General features: G+C 37.1%; 2 protein-coding genes across 2 annotated transcripts; both read right to left on the bottom strand.

Annotated features, from left to right (window-relative positions):
- Nucleotides 1-2,257: 2,257 nt before the first annotated feature.
- Nucleotides 2,258-3,777, bottom strand: LOC107740657 (insulin-like growth factor 2 mRNA-binding protein 1). Its single transcript, XM_016553162.1, has 2 exons — nt 3,570-3,777; nt 2,258-2,340 (listed from the first exon to the last, which is right to left on the bottom strand). Exons 1-2 carry the CDS (start codon nt 3,742-3,744, stop codon nt 2,258-2,260), a joined length of 258 nt encoding a protein of 85 aa, XP_016408648.1. The 5' UTR covers nt 3,745-3,777.
- Nucleotides 3,778-14,791: 11,014 nt separating this feature from the next.
- LOC107740626 (ubiquitin-conjugating enzyme E2 Z-like) lies at nt 14,792-22,767 on the bottom strand. The gene is made up of 7 exons (XM_016553106.1): nt 22,111-22,767; nt 20,100-20,172; nt 18,462-18,649; nt 18,047-18,158; nt 17,813-17,925; nt 16,807-16,897; nt 14,792-15,601 (listed from the first exon to the last, which is right to left on the bottom strand). The coding sequence occupies exons 1-7, from the start codon at nt 22,410-22,412 to the stop codon at nt 15,425-15,427; spliced, it is 1,056 nt and encodes a 351-aa protein (XP_016408592.1). The 5' UTR covers nt 22,413-22,767; the 3' UTR covers nt 14,792-15,424.
- Between the last annotated feature and the right edge of the window lie 1,045 nt (nt 22,768-23,812).

Here is a 23,812-nt window from a genome sequence, read left to right as displayed (position 1 = left end):
AATTTTCCTTATGAGCATTACATAAGTCAGACCCAATGTTACCAGATGTAAGGGGTGTGCACAATAGCAAAGAAGCTGCTCTGACCCTCCACCCCACCCCAAATCTTGTTACTCATCCTGCATTCACACTTCTCCAAAGCAACACATGAAACCTGAAGCAATTGAAATGTGTTCATGCACAAATTAAGCAAAAATATATCTATTTGAATTGGACAGAGTCACAATTCCACCAGCACATACGCATACAACACAACAAAGGGTCAAATCAACATATATGCTGACCTGGGGGTGAACGCTGCTTTTTAAAGTCCCGCACCTCAGAGGCCAGCCCCACAAAGACGTTTATCAAAATGGCGACGAGTAACAGTTCCACCCTAATCAACATTTCTAATGCATTTTCCACAACTCTGGTTGTGTTTTGTGTATGTGTGTGCGCGTGCGTTCCGCTTACTTGGAATTTTCAACTCAAAAGAACCACACAACGTCTCACCAGAGCAGACTATACGAATTCTAAAATTATCATACGCACACAGGGAGAAAAAAGTCCCTTAAGTAGCCTATAAACATAAATAGCAAAATATGTGAGTTTAAGAGCAAAACGCATTTTTAGCTAAAATATCTCACCGAGCAATTATATTAAGGATTAGTTCACGGATTAGTAAACTGTTTACATGGCGCTATCAAATGCATTTGCACCCATTCATGTTAATGCCCCAGTGCTTTCAAATGGAGCCTTCGACAGAGAGCTACGTTGTACGCCATTTTCTCAATTGCTGACGTTGGTTACTCTTCACACTGATGGCGACCACGTGTCATAGCCTACTATCAGTGTACAGTTGGCCTCCCAACACTAATCACAACGTATGCCATTAAGGTCTATTAAAAACGTATATCTGTTACAAATTCATTCATGATAAAAAAAAAAGCCCGCTTTATCAGTAGGCCTATACATCTGAAGACGTACGTCATCTTACGTACGTATCTCCAGATGTATCACAAATATGCAAAAAAAATTTTCAAAAACAGCTATATCATACGTATAGTGTAATATTAAATATGCAACGCATACGTTCACACAACAGGTCTGTCAGCGGCAAACAGATGTATGGCTAAAGCGCGTAAACCAGGCAAACACATAAAACGCTGGTTCAACTGGTAAGAAAGCGGCCATAAAAACAACGTAAATGTATCAGCTGTACCTACCACAGAATTATTGAAACATATATGAGCAGCAGTATTTAAAATATTCACTGCAAATTATTTATTTGTATTATTTAGCACACATTATAGTTTTACTATATAGATTCTCCACAGGATGCAACGTTTTAAAACAATTTACCATCGAGTTATACGCCAGGTTAACAAGTGTAGCTCGGATGGATGTGAAAAAAAATGCGTTTAGGGTGTAAAGAGGTAAGAAGGAGAGTTGAGCTGGGTGGGGACGAAGGGGGAGACCTTTTTGTTCCACATAAACAGTCTTCTGCTCGCCATGCAAACTCCCCAGAACACAAATAAATACATTTCTGAGGATAATTTTAATTTTAAGCAGCAAAAGTTACAGTCTCATATCCACAATTACTTATAACTATCGGCAGAAACACGGATAAATTATATTTTAGACAACAAATCTTTCGAACTGTACAGTTTATGGAACATAGCCATGTATATTGGCTACGCTTTGTTTCTCCAGCGCTGACCTGAAGCGGCGTTCCCTACAAAGTCTACCATTTAAATATCCGCACAAAAGTACGAACAACGATGGTGTTCCAAAGTAATAGCAGCTTTTAAAACCACAGCGGGCTAGAAAACTAAATCTGTGTTGCATGAATCGTTTAAACGAATCAAGCACCGAGGCCTAGGCCTTACAGTAGGCCAAGGCCTAATCAACAGGGAACAAGTGATTGAAATGACACGGAGATCAGCATTGTTACATGTTTGACAAATATGCACGCATATGCCTAACGTGGAGACGACTCCCATATAGCGCTGTAGTAACTATGAATGTAACAGCACGTGGTGTAATGCTACGAGCATATGCCCCTTTTAACATCCGTCACGTGAAGAGAAACAAAGTATATTCGTATACAGAGAGCTAGACGCTTAAAAAGTAACAACTACTTAACTGTTACAACCAAACAGATCAGCAATTTAAGCACACCGCGAGATCCTACTTACACAGTACACATATTTGTATCACCGCCACGACATATATATACATTCAGCTTTTATATAGTACAGTAAGCAAACAATTGTCGAACTATTCAAGAGAAAGCAAATACCTCTGCTTCTTAGGGACAGAATGTTCGACCTCAATTCGTTTGCCGTGAAGTTCCACTTTACCTGGAAAAAGGAAATAAATTATTTTTTTTCTATTTTTTTTTACCCCACTCACAAAATGAGACCACAGCTTACTTAAATGGCCCTCATAATCCAAGCCAATTTTAAAACTAAAACATAATAAATGTGTGCCTCAAATATTTTTATATGTATTTCCCTGTGTGAAGAGAAATGGTATTTTTACTGTAGCCTATAACTTGCGTTGCGAAAGGCCTAAACGAGCTTTTGAGGTGTTGGATTCGCAAGGGTGGGTGTAGTAATTGAACTAAAAAAATGAATAAATAAAAGAATAAAATAAATGACAAAATTCTTAGGACGCTTTCTAGGTTCACTGCTCAGGGCTACACTAGCTATTTGCGTCAACTGTATGACAGATTCCATACGTGTAGGCTATTATTTGTTGTTCGTGTCTAGTTGAGACCTAAGAGGCATATAGCGATAAAAAGAACAGCTGAAGATGAATTAATCTTGACCGTGACTTCATGTGGTGGATAGTTTTAACTGGATCCTTATCGGCATGGCGACCTTCGTGCTATATAGAGCACACGTCACATGCTACATATATGGAGAACCGAGGAGAGACATATTTTGTGGTCAGTGGGACAGATGCAATGAAACTGCATGGTTAAAGTCAGCATATGAGAATGCTACATGGTCGGATGCGTTAAAGACAAGGTATCCCTCAGCATTGTGCCTGTTAACTCAATAGGGGCTTCACGAAACATGTTTCATTTTAGCTCCATTGGCCTATTAGCCAAAAGGGGGAGGGGTGAGACCGGATTCTATAGCTGTGCCGGGGTAGGTTGGACTAAACCTAAAGACTGAGCTTAGGAGAACCACGTCCTACAGTTTACAATCAGAACGACGCTAAATGCATAGTTATTTGCTAAAGTAGAGTACACTGCACGTTTTAAACCTGTCAGAGCAAAGAAAGTAAAGTCGTGGTAGATGTGTGCATGAATGCTTTTATTGTATGCAAACCCTCTCCTCTTAAAAGTTCACCATCTCAGGCACCTTTGCACTATAGAGCCTTACATTGCCCTGACTTCAATGGCAAAAAGTAGAAACATTGATTCATTTTCACAATAAAACCGAGATCCCCAGCAAAACAATAGATTTTGAAGTATAAACAAGCAAAACACTTATGGGAGGTTAACCAGGGTAAGTTACGAAAGAAAACCGGCGAAGAAGCAAACCGGTAACGAAAGGCCCATTAAAATCTATTTACTCACCAGAAAATGTTTCAATCGCTTTCATTGCCCATTGGTCGTCTGGGCAATCAACAAACGCATAGCCAGTTTTCATGAGAAACTGTCCAGAGTATGGGATCTTGTTATCTTCAAAGGTTTTAACCAAGTCCTCTGCAGTCACGTTTTCATTGAGATTTCCAATATATAGCTTGTTCATCGTGAAAAACTCTAACGCCCCCCCCCCAAAACAGAAATGAAAATAAAACTTTTCGGCAAAACGCTCTTAATTTTGGAAAAAAGGACTAAGACACCCGCAGATTACAAAATCATGTAGATGTCAGCCGGTTGGAATTAAAAACGAGGGGAAAAAAATCAAACTGCAAGACAATCCAAAATAAAAAGGGGAAAGTTCTACTAACAGTAACGTTGTAGTCTTATTAAGTCCTGCAGGCGAGTGGTAAATATTCTTCACTGTAGCAACCTTCGCGAATTCCCAGCACGGTGTAGAAATGATATCAGTTTGAATTAAGCAGATGTTTGTTACGATGGAATAGTGGCGAGCATATAGGCGGATCGCTGCCCCTCAACCTAAAGCTGTACCCTGCACTGTCACACAGATCCTACCGCTTGGCGATGGCACCGCCTCTAAAACCGAGTCGAATTTACTAATTTTTTTGTTTGCAAAGAAGAAACCACGTGGTCTCAGTGTAGCTAGAGAAGGGGCCGGTCCTCTGCTCTCTCTCGTGCGCGCGCTCTCTCTCTCTCTCTCAAACTGTGCTTGATTGGAAAGACAGGAACGTTTTCTGTACATTGCACCGTATATGTTCTGCCATGCACACAGACATACAGAGTCATACTAGCCCACACTTGCTCCAGTTTTACTTATTGCGCTCAACGTCACGTTTCCTGTTTTCTTTTAACCTTGTGTTTCTGCATTTGCAAGAATGTCTCGGATTCCAACGAGACACAATTTACAGGACAAAAAGCCATTTGTTATCATTTTCGGTTTTAAGATATTCTAAGTGTAAATGCAATCCCTCTGTGATGTTGCCCGGCTGCTTTTCCTTATCCTTGCCCTTTTCGTACTCGTTTGCCTTACGCAAGTGGCTAAAGTTGATCACGAAACACGTATTTCGAACCAATATCCTTATGACATTGTTAGCTGTGGGTCACGAGCAGGGCGGTGAAGTAAAACATTTAGTTAGAGTAGTTTTACAACCAAAGTTTATGGCAAACATTTTTGAGGTGGAGTAAATACTAAGCAGTGACACACATATTCGATGCATGGTTTTATTGAAACACTGTATCCTTTTTAATTCGGCTCTTGGGAACTTGGCTGCGCGGGGAACGCAGAATCCAGTTTAACTTTAACAGGTCAGCTCCAGCAGCGAGACAGATTTCCCACAGATCTCCAAAGTTCTCGTGCTCCCCTCCATGTCGGGCCAAACCGAGGCACGAGAAGGTCTAACAACTGATGTTGAGAAAGCAGGGCCTAGCTAGCGTCGGGGATACCGCCTACCAACAGGAAGTGAGCAACTGTTGCATTGCCTATTGTGTGTGCACGCTGTGTATGATATGTTTCATTGCGAGGATTTTTTCAGCGGTATACTCAGGTCTGAAAAATCCGACCTCAAATCCCTATTAAAATGAGTTAAACGCAAATCAGATGTGAATTTCAAGCGGTTACTTTTGTTACGTGGCTCTCAAATTGTACACGTGGCGGCAGTACACCGGCTCTCTGTGAGAAAATGGCTTCCCGTCCATTACAGCAAGAGTGAGAAGTGATTCACATCTCGCAAGAACGCCATAACGATGGTCCGCAATGATGCGTAATTTAGTGTATTTCGACCAACGTGCTTAATAAAACAAGCGCAGATCCCGTTTCATTGATTCCTTAAGCTTCCCTCATGTTTAAATCACACATGACGGACTCTTTAAGTAACGAAGCACAACTTCGCAAGGATGTCTTCATTCAAGAATGATTACGATGAGTTGACTAAAGAGGCGTAGTTGTGTGCATATCCGAATTGTGTAACACGTCTGTAGTGATTAATCGCCTTGTCTTTTTAATGTCTGGATAAATACAAAGTTTCCCCTGATGCAAGTACGCATCTGGAGGGTCTCTCGCCAAGGTTTACTACAATGTAAATAAAGGCTGCTTTGAGGATTACACTTCTTATTTTTATGTTCATTCACCACAATGCATAAGCGTATGCTCTTTGTAGTGCCTCAAGGCCATTCGTAGGTAATTCACTCTGTTAGGTGTATATGAATTTTAACAGATTCAGTTGCATATCTCTACTGCAACACCAGCTGACATGCAGGGTATAGATGTACTAAGAACTAAAGGGGTCACGGATCTGATGGCCTCTGTCTAAACACGTTTTTTTTTTTGTGAGTGGTTGTACAGAGTTAGCTTTAAAGTTACTAGGTCAAATGCATGTGTAGCCTATATTCTATTAAAAGCAACCATAAACATGCAAAACCGCAGCAAGTCATCATCTCTTGTGTTGCATGAGATATGAATTTCTTTTCATAGTCCTGTTACACTCAGTAACTGTTGCAAGGGGGTGCACTTTGTGGTCCTGTGAAGGAATTGGCATGTCAATACAACCCCCTGTGAGTTTAAGAGCGACTCTGAGATTTGAGATTGTGACCTGACCACACACTGTGAGGGGGATGAGGAATAGCTGGTGTTTTCTGGGTGAGGGGGACCACAGGCATGGAGCTCATCCAGGACAACAAGGAATTTAGGAGTTTGATGGTGAATCAGTGAAAACTGTTTCTTGCTATTCCTTACAAAGTGTTATGCTTATAATACAAAAACTATATTTTATTGGTAACAGTAGATTTAGATACTATAGAATATAAACAAGTGCTTTGTTTTCTTTTGCGTCATGTTGCATTTAGCAACAAGGCTCTGGATCTTACTCAGGGGAACAAAGCGTGGTAGGAAGGAAGTTCTGAAAAGAAGCAAGAATGACTCTAAGAATAGTGACAAAATGTTTATTTACAGTTTACATGCTATTCAGTTGATTCCAGTAACTTAAGGTTACTTTTTGGAGAAAATAATGAATGGTGAAACAAAAAAATCAGAAAGACAAAGTAACAAAATGAAACCTGACGAACAAAGCTGAAGTTATGTTTGGTCTGGCCCCATATAGTTCAGGGTAATCTGACTGGCTTACCTGCCTACATATGTCATTGTAAGGCAAGTTTCTGCTGTATTTCTTTTCAAACAGTTAATATTTGGAAAGCAACATTTGCATATTGGAGACCAGAGGCAAGATCAGTCTTAAACATAGAAATGGAAGATTGTAGCTGAAAGAAAACATAGACAGTTAAACATTTTTTAATGTAATCGTTGGATATGCATTTTTAATCAGCCTCTTTGCATACAAAAAAAGCGAGAAATGTTACATAACTTCGAAAAACCTATAGCCACAACAAGACTGTCATTGTGGAACTGCAGTCTAGGGACAGGAATACAACATTATTGCATGTAAATTACTTTATATTGTATGGTTATTATAATACAAAATTAGACCTAAAGTTTTTTTATATAACCCAAAATAGATTTTCATTTTTTATTTTATTTTTTCCATCACAAGAAAGGCAGATTAGTATGCATATTTGTGCAACCCATGATCCCCTAAAGGCTTTTTCAGAAGGTCTAAGAGTGCAAGTGGTAAAGACTTCATTACTTTTGTTTTCCTTGAATGCTTCAATATATATATATTTTTTTGCTTCTCTTGTATCTTCATGCATCTATAGGCAATTCTCATCATGGAAGGAACTGATAGATCTTTACAATCTTTAACTTTTCATTTTTTTTAATCAATTGTAAATTAAATGTAATAAATTGACTGAATCTGAAAACAAATCATTTTGTTAATTAATCATTAATTAAATCTGACTAAGAACAATTAAATGAAATAAACTTAGAACTAAAAATACCACAAGTGTCTGATCATTTGTAGATATTGGATATTTAAGTAGCACTTAACTTCTTTAAATTAAACAGTTAACAGAGAATTTAATCCCTTTTAAATATGAGTAATTTTGGTTATTTTTATGCATGTACAAATACAAGAACACAAATGTTACAAAAAGTAATCCAAACACGTTGATTTCAGTCTTAGTTTGAGCAGTTATGGGCATACATTTGCAAGAACAAAAATAACAGCAGAACCAAATCTGATTTAAAGTTTTCAAAGATAGAAATTTTTGTTTTCCCTCTTTAAATACCTTGGAATAAGGAACATTACAATTCCAACATAAACCCATGCAACCATGCAAATAGTTTTATGCAACATTTTATTTTAAATTTATTTGACAACCTGTTACATTTGTCTCATACAGCATCTGTTCAAAAGCATGTTTGGACTATTTAAATACTGGCAAAGAGTGATGTTATTTCTGCCCTCTTGGAGGAAGTTGAGAATGATTGGCAGTTCCCTGTCATTTCCCATGATGCCACTCAAATGATGTGAGACCCTCTCTGCTGTCTTAGCAATAACACAATATAATCTGTGTTTGTAAAATCCTGTAAATCCAGCTTTATTAATCTAATCAGTAAGCCACAATGAAGACCAGCAGTATGTTTAGTGTGTTTCCAACTCCTGAAACAGTTATGTTGCGCAATTTTTGAACAAACGGTTTCAAACTGTCTTCTCTTTTATTTCTATATGTATAAACACATATCTAAAAATATTTCCAGTTTGTAAAAACATCTAAACTAGATGTCTTTTTAAAATAGATGTCTCTTTAAAACCTGTTGATGCAACCCACAAAAAAAAACAACAACAAAAAAAACGTGAGTTTATAAAACTGTTTGATTTAAATGCTGTGTGCAAATAAATAAATTATATTACAAGCAGTGTTTCATTTTACATACAATTGATAAATAATTAGTAGCCTATAATCCAGCCCCTCCCAATAAAACAAGTTTCTCAGGTCTGTTTCTCAAATCAAATACAAGTTGAAAAATTATCTAATCTCCTAATAAAATAAACCACTAAAGTTTGAGTAAATGTTTCTTTCTCTTATAAATACATAGTGTACAAATTAAGTGTACAACATATTTGAAGCTTTTAGGAAGACAGTCATTTCCAACAAAAACAAAATAGTTAAGAGCACAACACACAAGCAAATTTAATTATTTTAAGTATGCAATTTAAACGCATAATACAAGCACGTATAAAATAAATAATCAGCAAAATTAAAATACCACTGCAACATTAATCAGCAAGCCTTTTTGAAAAATAAAGTTTTGTAAACAAATTAAAGAAAAGTGACTTAGATTAAAGACAAAACAAGACAAGATAAATTAACAAGAAAGAAAGAAAGAAAAGAATGATCATCATGCAATGCACACGCTGTTGTTGAACTACCTGACTGATTCTTATCATCACTTCCTCTACTGTATTAAACTTCTCGATGATAAATACATTGAATATTCGATATCCGGTTTTCGAACGACAAAGAAACAGATTTTATGACCAGCAACTTGAAGCTAATATGCGGTTTTTCACAAAATGGAGCGGGAGAGGGTGTGTCCAATCAGAGAAGGGTTTCGCCTCTAAACTGGTGACGTACATAACACACCCCCCGCACGTACGATCTGAACAAATATACTCACCAGTTGTTGTAGCCTATTTCCCTCGTCCATATATACATACGACTTATGCTTCAGTTCACGTATATCGAAGTACCTGTTTTTCTTCACCAATCTTAAGTAATATTAACCTACTGAGCGACTGAACACAATAAGCACTTTTTATTCATTTAAGTGTGTCAAATGCGCTTGATTTACTCGTAGAGAGAGAGAGAGAGTATATTTATTTATTCATATATTAATTAATTTATGTATTTCTACATTTATTTATTTATTTAATTCTGCATTTACGTATTTATTCATTTATTTATTTATACTTAAGGCATTTCTCGTCCTCCATAAGAGAGAGAGAGCTTTGGGAAACGAGCTGTGGTTGACTCTCATATCAGAGAGCTAACTTATCGACAGTTGTATCGACAGCTCTCCGTATCAATTCGGCAAACTACAAACTATATTTAGCTCTCAAAACGAGATCAAGAGACCGCCAGCTATAAGATGTTGGTGTTTTAAGTTTATTATGCCCACTAGGGCAATGACTTGCACGTGACTGCTTCCACCAAGCGGGCATTTTGAGATAATGCATGTTCCGAGGAACTGAGACGCACAGAGAATTGTTTGTACACTTTAAGTTCATTTTAAGTGCATATTATCATTTATTTCTGGCAGATGATTACATGTACCATATGAAGCTTCATTAACTGAATTAATTTATGAGACAAATAAGATCTAATATCAGATTTCAAGCGAACATAGTGACATTTTCATTATATTGTGGGAACAAATTCCATAAAGATTGTATAGGTCCTAGGTTACAAACCATAATGGATTTCGTTTAGCCTACTTGAAGCTTCTGCCAGATTGATGTCACGTGGGATATAAAACTGTGTTGTTTACCAGACGTTTCATTCGTAATATGTCACTTGGATGTGACAGATATGTTGCTACAGAGTTACACATGATTGATACTCAAAGTTCATGTAGGTTGCATTGATTTTATTTATTTGGTCAAGTGCACCAATGCTAACTGGCAATGACATAGCTTTAAAGATTTTCTATAGCCTACATTTATAGAGATTTTCAACGCGACAAAACTGGAAAACAACTCGACAAAATAAAACGAAATATTGTGTTAACGTTGTGTGCTTGATTCGTATCCTATAATTTTCCAGTAGCTATACATTAGATTGTGAATCCTTACCAATTGCTAAGATTGTTATTTACTCCCAGCACGTGTAAAGAAAACAAATAACAAAGACTAAAAACGCTTAAAATGGCACACTAAATGTTATACATTGCAAGTTTTATAAAAGTTACGTAAATAAGACCAGTCAAATTATTTAATTGTGTTCTGCGTATTTAACGAGTTATTAAAATGTTTTAAAGGTGCAAAGTCAATCTGTTACAGCAACCAAGATGTTTAGCTCTTTGTAATAATTGTCTGAATTAAATAAACAGTTTGCTATAACGAAAGACCAAAGTCAAATCGAATCTGAGTCAATCAAATGACTGTTTTAAAGTCAATAGTGTATCTTAGAAAACAAATCGTTTTGATAAATGAATGAATGAATGAAGTGGAACTCAAATTGTTCATAATGGGACCGTTTTCAGTAGCTAGCCTAATATCAAGTTTTTTTTTAATTACATGCCTAATTCTTTAAAGTAGGCTACGAAGCATAAAGACCAATAAGAAGCAACTTTCATCTGTTCAACATCTACCCCTCATGACTTCCTCTGATAACTTCCTTTTAAACAGAACTTAGGCTGTTGATGACTTAAATTAGTCATAAATTCGCGGTTTCCTCGGTTTCTTTCCCATTGCGATAACTTTTGTTGACATGTTCAACTTTTGTGTTACTCTGCATGGTCTCGCTGCTGTAGCCTGTTGGTTACTTTGGTTCGTTTTTTTTCCTGATGAACTTTCACCGCCCCTCTCCTGAAATTCAAATGTTGTGCTATTGTCGTGAAAGAAATCCTGCACAAGCGAGTCACTATTCATAAGGCAGTCATGTGACAAAATCAAAGACAAAGACGCTCCACTACATTTATGGTGTATGTAGGCAAAAAATATAATTCAGAATAAATGTAGCGACGGCATTATGACAGCATATGTGGATATGAAGAGAAACGAATTTATAACTCAAATTCTAATGAATACTCGAAAGGATGAAGGGTCCATGTTTTCTGATAACCGAATCTTGTAAATAAAACGAGTTTCTGTTTTCAAAGATAGTTTTAGAACTAATAATCTTTTAACATTTACCAGGTGATCCCTAGCCTTTAATAAATAGGCTAAATAAAGTACATGTATGGCTGTTCCTTCGAAGAAGAGCTACATTTCTTCACGAATTTGCTATAGGCTATCACAGTTTACTACAACTCTTTCACCGTGTTCAGTTATGTGCACTGTCAAGATTCATGTTTGAGATCAATTTGCTTCAACGACAACTATTTGTTTTACATACCAGAACAGGGTTGATGCAGGAGGGCACAGAAAAAAAGGGGGAAAAAGTATGTTAAAGGTGTAATCTCTGTGACATACATTTCATACCCTTTTCTGTGGTGCTTATCAATGTTTGTTAGTAATTTTGTGGTCACTGTTGTTTTTAAGAGTAAAGTGTTTAGTTAGGGGATGTTACATTAAGATGTTTTAGCTATAGTTTTAGCTGAACATTTCCTCCAAGACAATTTTAATCTTTATCAAATAGATTGTCAATGATCTTACACTCTCAGAAAAAAAAGTTACAAAGCTGTGACTGTACAAAAGCTAAAAAGTACATCTTTGTACCTTATTTACCCCTAAAGATACATATTAGTACTTTTAAAGTACATATTAGTAGTTTTGAAAGAGTACACTAGGGACATTGTACTTATTTTTTTTAATGGTATGGTATTTACATACCTATTCTATAAGGTTTACATACAGAAACTGCCTCTATAAGCACATCTAACAATTAAAAAATCATCAACAGTTCAGAACATCGGCAATTCCAGTCTTTCACATTGATTAACAGTTTTCTTCATTATAATACAGTTGGCTCGAGGTCTGTGGTGACAAACGCTACACACTACCGCCCCCTAATGACAGCTCCACAATGTGTTAGCAGTGTCCCTACCACAAGCATTATACACACAGGGATTGTATTCCATTATTAAAAGAGCTCATTTCAGATGGTTCGATTGTGTCAGATCAGAGTGTATTCACACCAGGAAAGTCCGCTAGTTATGGCGGTAAAGTTAGTTTGACGTTTGACATTCATTAGACATTCGGGTTTTTTGCCAATTAAACTCTTTGCGGCTTTTATGTTTTGAGCCGCAAAACATAAAAACTTTTATGTCTATCTGAGTTTGAGCAAGCTAGTGAAACGTTGCACGCGCAAAAGAGAAGGTCTGCACATATCCAAAAACTTATTTTAAACGCAAAATTGATTTTCGTGCGCTCGAAATACTTTTTTCTTTGCGAAACGAACGTTTTCTCCACAAAACTCAGATCGCGAGCGTGCAAAATGCACTTTCGTGCGCAGAAATGTGGCAGAAATGTAATCCCATAGTTTTGCACGTGAACCAGAAACTGTAAACAAAACCACATGTGTGCTTAAGGTCATCCATTCATTGGTTTATCCATTCAACCGTACCAGAGTTCATTTGGAAGCGGACCGAGACCACCTCTTCAGCTGGGTCTCGGTACGGTTGTTTGGTCTGCACCCGAGTATGATTGCTGTATTCACACCTGCCAAAAAGATCCGCACCAAGGAGGGAAACAAACTTGAGTTCAATCTCAGATTCAGATTCAATCGAACCAAACAAGACAGGTGTGAATCCACACAAAATAACACAAGGAATATTTTTGTGCCCAAAAATGTATTTAAAAATATATATATTTTGTTGATCTAATGTGCACAAAACAGTTGCACTCAAGATATTTAAATTAAAGTCCAAAGTGTCCAAATCAGTCACAGTCCAAAATGTTTTAGAAATATATGAATAAATATTTTTATTTTCGTTTTTTATGTTTTTTTGACAAACCCTGTATAAAATTCTATAAAAGTGAGTAACTTATAACCCCTGTTTTATTAAGCATCTTTACATAATTCATAAATGTTTCAAGTTTGGCACTTTTGTATAGGTTAAGATGATGCCACATAGAGCCAAATGTGTTACTTTCTAAATGTAATCATTAACATCGAATAAAAAAATTCTGGAAATAATATACACATGCAAAAACATATATATAAACTATGGACTTAGCTTATAGAAATACATCAAATCAACATGTGAACTTCAAAAATACGCTATTTTAATAATGCTTAAAATAGTAAGTTGAGGAACCAAATGAAATCAAAGAGAGGCACAAGTAATCAGAATCAGATTTATATTTTCTTATTACAGTTGCAACTGATAGATACATTAATTATTTACATAATTCATTCTCAATTTGCTAACAAGGGAAAAAGCATTAGTACATTACAAAGTCAAACTCATAGTCGGGGAACTGTTTCCTATACACATGCAAAAACATATATATAAACTATGGACTTAGCTTATAGAAATACATCAAATCAACATGTGAACTTCAAAAATACGCTATTTTAATAATGCTTAAAATAGTAAGTTGAGGAACCAAATGAAATCAAAGAGAGGCACAAGTAATCAGAATCAGATTTATATTTTCTTATTACAGTTGCAACTGATAGATACATTAATTATTTACATAATTCATTCTCATTTTGCTAACAAGGGAAAAAGCATTAGTACATCACAAAGTCAAACTCATAGTCGGGGAACTGTTTCCTGTTGCAGGGCGTTCTAGAAGAGAAACATAAGACTCGAGTCAAATTGTTCATTCAAAACAAACAATCAAGCAACCTAACAGTGTTGTCTTATCAAAATATAATGTCCTAGACCAGAATATATTCTCTCGCACTTAAGAGAAATCAACTGCATCAAAATGCTAGCACATGCAAAACCTCGGAACTGTACTCGGGGCCCATCGGAGAATGCGTTAAAAGAGTTGTTTTGTGGTTCACTTAATAGAAGACTATATGTAATCTGCTTGTTCGTGAATAAAATGCATTATAATTGTACATGTATACAAAATACTAAAGGCTGCCAGTCTGGTTGTGTTTAGCATGATGTGGAAAACTATATGCCTGCTATTTAAAGGGATGGATTGCAATAGATGTTTGCAAAATATTTAGGAGCATAGATAGTCATGAACCACGGTGTCAAGTAATGGTTGAATATTATCCCATTCCTCTTTCCCCAATCTGTACGAGGCAGCTTCATCCTGTTGCATACGAGGACACCAGTGGCCACAGTATCCCCGGTAAAGAGAACGACATTTGTAGCAGTATCGAGGGACACTTGGAGTGGAACTGCCGTCTAAGCATTACGAGTAAAATAACCAAGTGAGCAAAAGTAAGTTTCTAGCTTGTTGAAAATTCAAGGTTATTCCCAGAACAATAACAGAACAGAAGTCTCATTTGACACTCAACAGCGTCACAATTAGAGACAGACTGAAGTTCACCAAACTAAACTGTAACTGACACTCAAAAGGCAACCGTTCCCATAAGGGCTCGGCGGGCTGCTGATACTTTCACCAGTTCAATAGCATTTTAAGAACACTGAACATTAAAATAAAACTTCTCTATGAACTATTATATATACTTTTTTTTTTTTTTTTTTAAGTTGCATCCGTCTTAAAGTGTGGCATTCAGTTCATTATGAATTTGTATCTCAATTTAGGTTTTAAACGATTTCGTCAGCGAAATAAAATGTTTTAGAAACTAAGTGTGAAATGTGTGTATTTGCAAGTAAACCGGTTTGTTTTAAGAGTGATTTTATTATCATCATTAATTATTTGACTTCGTATGACTTGTTTTTTTCTGTTAGCTCTACACTGGATGCAGGAAGGGACAGAGAAACATGGACTCAAAAAGCTGAGGCTGTGAAGCCGGCGTATACATCTTTGTCACTTACAAGTGTACACACGCACACATACATCTCTATACACCTCATTCCCCCTCCGGACTGAACCTCTTCTCCATTAGGGGCAAAAAAACAAAAACAAACAGAAAAACAAAAGGCAGTCATTGGCCAGCACACAAGGAGCAAGAGGAAAAATATTAACCAATCGGATGAGACAGACACTCGGTCCTCTGTCAGTAGAATCGCCAGGGTTTTCAGCACTCTTTACATCTGTGCTCGCTTGAGAGGAGTCCGGAGCTGCAGGTAAAGGGGAACGGTCTAACCTTGCTCGCTTCGCACCCCGATAGAGGGCACTCTAAGGCTGTGAGCTGCCCTGACTGTCCGGATCAGTGCCGGATGAGCTGGTGTCGGAGTCAGAGTCACCATCGTTGTCCTCTGGTGGGCACTTTTCCCGCAATCGCCTCTGGATGGCTCTGAGACGGGTCAACAGACCCTGGTAGTCAAAACGACCTCTTTTCTCTCCAAAAGGATCCTGCAAGAAATAGAACAAAATATGTCAATTTGATGGAGAACAAAAAAAAGGAAGGAACAGGGCATTTAGGATATTTAACCAAACTGAGGTGCCAAGTACCAAAACAGATTAAAAAATATATTTTTGGCTAAGAGAAAACTAATCATTTGTTATATACTGTAATAATAATAATAATAATATATACACCCCCATTCAAAAGTTTGGGGTCAGTATTTTATTTCCTTTGAAAGAAACAAATACTTTAATTCAGCAAGAATGCTGGAAATAAACTTATCACATTTACAATGTTATAACAACTTTCTATTTTCTTTTGAATTTTTTTATTCAAAGAATCCTTAAAAAATGTATCCGTTTTCACAGAGACTAAGAGCACAACTGTTTTCAACATTGAGAATAATAATAAGAAGAAGAAATGCTTTTTGAGCAGTAAATCATCATAGACTGATTTCTGAAGGATCATGTGACACTGAAGACTAGAGTAATGGCTAGTTCCGCCTTCTCGATGACATCACGCGCGTCGTTAAAGACGGCACACGATGAATGGTCGGGAAGCAACGTGTAGTCTGACATGTTTCTTGTCCACGACACGACAAGATTTTAGGAGTCAAAATCGTGTAATCTGACACAGTGACTATCGTGACCGACAAAAATATTGTGTAGTCTGAACCCGGCATTAGAGAATTTGTTAAACCCTCTCAATGAAATGTTAACATGTTACAACCACTGATCTATAATAGATCATTTATACAGATCAGTGGTTACAATACAATATCATAACACTATAGAAGAGGTAAGAACAAATCACACAAAGACAATAAAATTCAATCACCATCTGAACAACAGATCCACTTAACTATGTGCGACACGACTACAAAATGCCTGAAAACTGATTCATAGCGTGACTTGAGGACAATAAGAACTCTGGAAATCCCACAGAAATGGCTGCTGGCGAATAGAAGCTGCGCGGAGTGATTCAGCTCAGCTCTTCACTCGGAGGTGTGGTAGTACGTCAAATTCTTTGTTCCTGCTGCTCTTCTGTAAATGCTGACGCGAATGACTCACCACTGCGAATTGGAATGTTTGTAATATCACAATGCTCAACGCTTGCATAAGGTTATACTTCTAATGTTACGATGACAATCAAAATGACAAATAATAAGGCGCGATGTGAAATGTGGCAAAGCACATTTGCAAACAGTCATTACCTGCATGTTCTGTCCTTGGAGATGCAGACGTTCTTTGCAGACCCCCTCATAGAAATCATAGTACTCCAGGAAGGATTTCTCCATCACGCTCCTAGTACAGAAAAACAATGCTCTTATAAGGGTGTTCAATAAAGAATAATAAGCAATGAACTTTTTTACAGAAACACAGACACCCAAAATTAAAGTTTTAAAGTTTTAATCTAGCCGAAAACAAAATTGAAAAACTTTATTTGAAAATAAATAAACTGAGAAAATGTATGTAATAATAAACACTCAAACAAAAAAAGTTGTACAAACATTTAAACTGTACATAAAGGGAGTTATGTCAACTTCTTAATACCAGAATTATGTTTCTACTCCAACTTGTTGAAATATAAGCATGCTAATGGTGGTTGTAATGAAAACTTGTTTTCACGACAGATTTATTCAAACATACAAGACAACAGGTTAATGAATATGTATTTAAGTATATTTATTTATCAAAATGCTCCCCTCCTCTCTAGTCAGTTTAGCTGACTAACCAGTTTATGGACATTGAATGTCTTTCCTGAGGTAAATGTAACATTGTAAACAGTTTTACTGACATATTTTTTGCTGTTCACTACTCATTGAATGATTACATTTCAGTAAATTTCAGTTTCCTTCAACATACCATCTGATGTTCATTAATGTTTATTTTGTGCTAGTAACGCAGAAGAGATGATCCATTCATGTGCCACTTAAATCTACTTTACATTAAAAAGCGGTAGTTTTCTTTTTGTATTTTATGAGAAAATTAAAAGAATTTGAAAGCCATTCATTAAAAACGAGAAATCAATATTGTTAATCCAGCACTAGCACAAAATAGACACTGACACAGTCAAAAGTGTGTCAAAACGGCAGTTTCGGACGAAAATTATTGGTTGCTAAATTTTGGTGCATCACTAATGGTAATACTTGTGTGTGGACTACAAGCGCTTTAAAAATAACCCTGATTATGCAAAATGTTCAAGGGATAATCACTCACCACAAGGCCTCAGGACACGGCACTTTACCCTCTAGCATATCACACACTGCAACTCGCATGGTCTCGTGGCGGATACACTCGTTATAGTTTTTGCTGTCACCTGGATGCCTTTCCTAGCAAACAGATGACAGTGCAGAATAAACGATAACATTCACTGTGGATAGCAATCACAGATTACAGGAGGACCACATCAAGGCTTTAGATACTAAGAATGCATTGTGGGAGCTGTTGTACCTGCTCAAAGCCTGGCTCATTGTGGTAAGGGTTCTCTGTCATTAGGGACTGTATGGAGATGAGAACGGAGGAGATGCTCTGGGCGGGACTCCACGCTGGACCAGTCCAAGTGCTGTGGAAAGAAACAGCCATCAAAATCAGGATCACAACAAGGACGATAAAGCTAGCTATAACGATAACTATATTATCATCATTCATTCACAGAAAAAAACAAAAAAACTCTGAAAGTGATTTCTACAATATTGATCATGTCTCGTTATCATTATGGATGTGATGTGGACTTATCTATTCTCACAGAATTAGAATGAATATTAAAACATGTTGTCCTTGGTGTAAACAGGCCTCAATTTTGGAACTAAAAGTGGTCAAGTAAAATACATGTGGGAATCCAATCACAAAAAGAAATCATTCTTACCCAAGGATGCTGAGGCAAACTTTGCCGTTGCGATAGAAGTTGGGGTTGAAACGAACCGTGTTGTGCCCGGTAGTGATCAGTTTGACACGTGGAGGGTGAATTGGATAGTCGGGAGGACAGCGGAACAGGAAGAGGAAGAAGCCGCCCTCATATGGTGTGTCGAAGGGTCCAGTGATGAGGGCGTGAATCTGTGGAGACACGAGAAGGAAGACGGTTTATTCCAAACCACTACAGGGAGAATAACCAGAGACATCCATTCACTGCAGCAATTTCCATGACTTATTACAACATTTTCCAATACTTTCAGCATTTGTTAATTTAGGTTAACGTTAATTTTTATACCATTATTTACCATTGTTCATTGTTAATTCGTGCTTGTACATAAAAACATTAATAAAAAATGCAAAAAAAAAAACTTATTACAAGGGTGTCAAACTCATTTCCTAGAGGGCCACAGCCCTGCAGACCCTGCGTTCCATTCGGAAGGGCTCATCCCTATGCCCTAATCCCTTCAAAGGGTTGACCCTCCGGAGTGAGAGCTTCGAAGGGTTGAAGGGTGTAGGGGACCAAACAACTGTTTCTTGAAGTGCCCTTCTGCATCATCATCACGTGCCCACACGGAGGCGCCGTCATCATGCAAAGAATCTGCGCAAAGGATCATGGGAGCCCGAAGTGTCCATCAGTTGTACCCTTCGAAATCCTTCATTCCGAAGGGCCCTTTGAAGTGGCCAGTTTTGAGCACTTCGGTTTGGAACGACCCTTCAATATGGCGGCCATGATTGTTTTCAATCCGAAGTGCCCTTCGGAGGGCGATATATCCCGTTTGGCACGCACCGAGAGTTTAGCGCCAACCCTAATTAAACACACCTGATACAGCTAATCATGCCCTTTAGGCTTATTTGAAAACTACATGGTTTGTGTTGGAGCTAAAGTCTGAAGGGCTTCGGCCCTCCAGGAACTGAGTTTGACACCCCTGGTTTATAAGTTTGGGGTCAGTTCAATATTTTAACGTTTTTAAAAGAAGTCTCTTATGCTTACCAAGGTTGCATTTATTTGATCAAACATACAGTAAAAAATTATACGATTTTACAGTTCAAAAATAACTATGTTTTAAAAATGTTTTACAAATACTGTGAAATTATTCCTGTGATGGCAAAACTGAATTTTCATCAGCCATTACCCCAGTTTTCAGTGTCACATGATCCTTCAGAAATCACTGTAAATGCTAACTTAGTGTTCAAGAAATGCAACTTTTTTTCAGAATCTCTTTGATGAATTGAAAGTTCAAGAGAACCGCATTTGTTTGAAACATATGATTTTTTGTGACAATGTAAGTCTTCACTGTCACTTTTGATCAATTTAACGCATCCAAGCTGAATAAAAGTATTAATTTCTTTCAGAAGAATAAAATAAAAATCATACTGACCCTGAACTTAGTAGTGCGTATGTTGTAATTAATATTAATCTTGAATCAAAAATGCTGTAAAAGCATTGTCCATGAAACCTAATACTTTAACTGTACACATGCAATTAATGCCTTCATTGTTTAGTAAGAATATAACAATAGAAGGAAGGATCGAGGGAGCAGAGAACGGAAATATCACCATAATTGTGAGGGAGAAGTGTGCTGATGCTTACCTTGGTCATGTCATGAGGATCAGGAACCACAAACATACCTGGAGGAGGTTCTTTATAAATGGACATAATGTCTCTAAATGAAGGAAAGAAGAGCGGGGTATGAGAAGAGAATGCTTACAAACACAGAGACTTCACGAATATGAAGAAACATTGGTCGGATAATGCACCGTTTTTGTCAAAACACAAGGAGGAAGCAGAGGTCTCAAAAAAATACTCTACCAAGAAAACCATTAGATTATTGAATGCCTGGAGTAAAGAGACAAACTACACATAAACATAACTGACTCATTGTCACCGAGTGCTTTCGTCTTGTGTCCACTTCTCCATTATTAGTCCTCCAGCGACATCTATCACTTTATGCCCAGGCCAAAGTCACTGCCAAGTGATAATTCCCCAGAGTGGCAACATTGTGTCTTATAAATACAGTCGCCTATGATAGATTAATCTGCGTGCAACATTTGGCTGGAAAATGTTTTAGCATGCCAGGATAGTAGAGAATGACTGGTTAATGGTTTGAGCAATATTTTACAAATATTCAATAATCTTTTCAACTTAAAACGTTCCCTGTTCTAGTGATAAATGCCATTATTTGGTGGTTTTCTAAAGAAAGGTACCAACCAAACTTCAAAATTACATTGTGTGTTCAACAAAATATAACAATATATATATATTCATGACGTTTGCATTACATTTAGTCATTTAGCAGACACTTTTATCTAAAGGGACTTACAAATGAGGGCAATGGAAGCAATCAAAATCAACAAAAGAGCAATAATATGCAACATAATAAACAAATATAGATGAAATATATGAAATTAATAATAATAATAAATAATAAATATATGCATAAATATTCAAATAAATATACAATAAATATCACATTTTATGCAACAGGCATCAATTCTCAAAGAAAGAAATACATACCTAAGATGAAAATAAATCAGAATGAAAAACTATTTGTATTAATGTAATAATAATAGTTTTAAAACTATATTCTTGGCACATAATAGACAGTTATATATATTTTATAAATTGTAATTAAAATTTAAATCTCTATTCTAATTCTATTCTTTAAAAAAAAAACTTGTCTCTTTTAGACTTACACTATTCATTTACTGCTTGTTTTCTTTTAAAAACCACTAGCTTTTCTAATCTTTTTGTATTCTATCTATTTGTTTTCTTTTTATTTATTATACAATTAACAAAAGCAAAAAAGGCCTCTAACACTAGCTTGCTCTATTCTTTTATATAATAAAAAAAAACCTTGCTATGTGTACTGCGTTAAGCTAACTGAGACTTGTTATAGCACTTGCATGTCATTGCCCTCTTGTTGATTTTGATTGCTTCCATTGTCCTCATTTGTAAGTCGCTTTGGATAAAAGCGTCTGCTAAATTACTAATATATGCGGAAGGGCGTTCCCCTAGCGTTTCCGACGCAGCTCGAGTTCCTGAAGAGTAACTTTAGGATATTAAGTAAAGATCATGTTCCATGAAGATATTTTGTAAATTTCCTACCGTAAATAAATCAAAACTTAATTTTTTAAACAGTAATATGCATTGCTAAGAACTTTATTTGGACAGCTTTAAAGGCGATTTTCTCAGTATTTTGATTTTTTTGCACCCTCAGATTCCAGATTTTCAAATAGTTGTATCAGCCAAATATTATCCTATCCTAACAAACCATACATCAATGGTTTATTTATCAATGGTGAATTATTTATTCAGCTTTCAGATGATGTATAAAACTCAAGTACAAAAAAAATTACCCTTATGACTGGTTTTGTGGTCCAGGGTCACATATATAATGTGCCGAGAATCAAAATTGAGCAGTGAAATATTAAATCGGAAGTTTGTGTTTATTCAGCTTTCGGGACACACACAGCTTACTTCCTTCACCATATGTCTGGACTGGAAAGTAAACAAACAATGCAAATATCACGCTGGTTAACTTAAAAAAGTTGTCTTATATTTCCCAAAACAAATACAGCGCTACATGACAGCCCAGCTTTACCTTTTTATCCGGAGAATGCACTGCGGAGACGCCTTCTCGTTGTCCCAGTCGGTGCTCAGCGTAGGATCCCAGGAGGTGGCGTGAATTTGGGACAGGAGGCCCGCTCCGGCCGGGACCCCTGACACGATACCGGTCGGCAGGGACGGAGGAACGGCCATCACGGGGACTGAGGGCACGACCAGGCCGGTGTCTGCCGGAGGCGGCGAGGCTGATGAGTGGCCCGGTACGGAATTACCCAAACTCGAGGACAGCTGCGCCGTCCCCACAGAGCCGTTGGCCTCCTCCCCAACGCTATCCGCCATCGTCGATGAACTGACCGAGCCGCTGTCAGATCAATCCGTTACCAATGCAGTTTCAGTTTCTCCTCGCTCGGAGGCAAGTGGAGGAGCAGGCCAGGAAGAGAGAAATGACTCCTACATATTCTCCCCTTTCCCCTCTTCCGACCTCAACTATAACAACCCAATGGCGAAAGCAGCGCCGATTTTAACCTATTATCTGAAGTAACGTTAGCTGAGCTTAGAGACGCGTTTATCATTCGCATCAGTGAGTAACTGAGTCTAAACGCGCATAAACGTAGTTTCTCCTCGTCTGGTCTGGTCTGGCCTGGCCTGGCCTGTTTATCAGCGTTGTTTCATTTCTCCTCACTTCCTCCTCGTTTAGAAGGAAATAGTGCCATCTAGCGGTGCACTCCTAGAGGACATTCAGGATTCAAACGATTCTTTCGGTATAACAGAACTCTAAATAATGTGTTTTTAAACTACACGTCAAACTGTCATATGAAAACAGTCCTAATACAGTAACCATTACTGGTTAATTTGGAGTCAAACAGTAACAGTTCAGTGAGTCTTGTATTAATTCGTAAGTGTTTGATTCATTAAAAAGAACCGGGACTCGGACCATATTGGTCGCTCTATTTATTCACCGATTCATTTAAAACGAATCTGTTCATACGAGTCATTTGTCAGAGAATCGGTCTACATTAGCCGCGCTCGATTTGATTTACATTTAGTCATTTAGCAGATGCTTTTATCCAAATAAGGGCATTAGAAGCAATCAAAATCAACAGAAGAGCAATAAAATGCAAGTGCTATGACAAGTGTCGGTTAGCCTATAGCCTAACGCAGTACACGTAGCAAGGTTTATATATATACATATATTTGGAAAGCTCCTCATATGACAGGATAACTTCAATACCGAGTGCCCACAAAATATTTGGCAGGTAACCCTGGAAACCGACAACATTTCTACATTTGTTTCTCTAGGAACAAAATATGGGATGTCCTTCAAACAAAGAAGCTTTTTATGACAACGAGTTACTAGTTTTACAGCAGCACAATTAATTACAGCATAGCAGTGACTATGGACATTACTTAAAATTAACATACTTGTATTACACACATAAGTGAAGCTTTAAACTAAAATTCTGTTTAAACCAACTGAGACTGGTTTAAGCGGTTTGATGGAACTGAGATGAGGGGTGTAATCTGTTACATTGCATAAGGTGTCATCTTGTAAGAACTTAAGTACTTTTTTTTTTTTCCAGAAACAGAGTTGCAAACTTGACTCAATGATTGCCATGTATTTTTGCATTGCTAAATATTTTATTAATCTAATCTGGAGGTATTAAGGGGATACTTTCCCCCGAAAAAGAAAATTGTCATTGTCACAAGTTATATTAAAGGACATTTTTTGATAAACATTC

This window comes from Sinocyclocheilus rhinocerous, unplaced genomic scaffold (genome assembly GCF_001515625.1).
Source record: "Sinocyclocheilus rhinocerous isolate Xijiao unplaced genomic scaffold, SAMN03320098_v1.1 scaffold705, whole genome shotgun sequence".
NCBI classification, from domain to species: Eukaryota; Metazoa; Chordata; class Actinopteri; order Cypriniformes; family Cyprinidae; genus Sinocyclocheilus; species Sinocyclocheilus rhinocerous.
The sequence above is the reverse complement of the archived record's forward strand: the minus strand, read 5'-3'. Positions and strand labels throughout refer to the sequence as shown.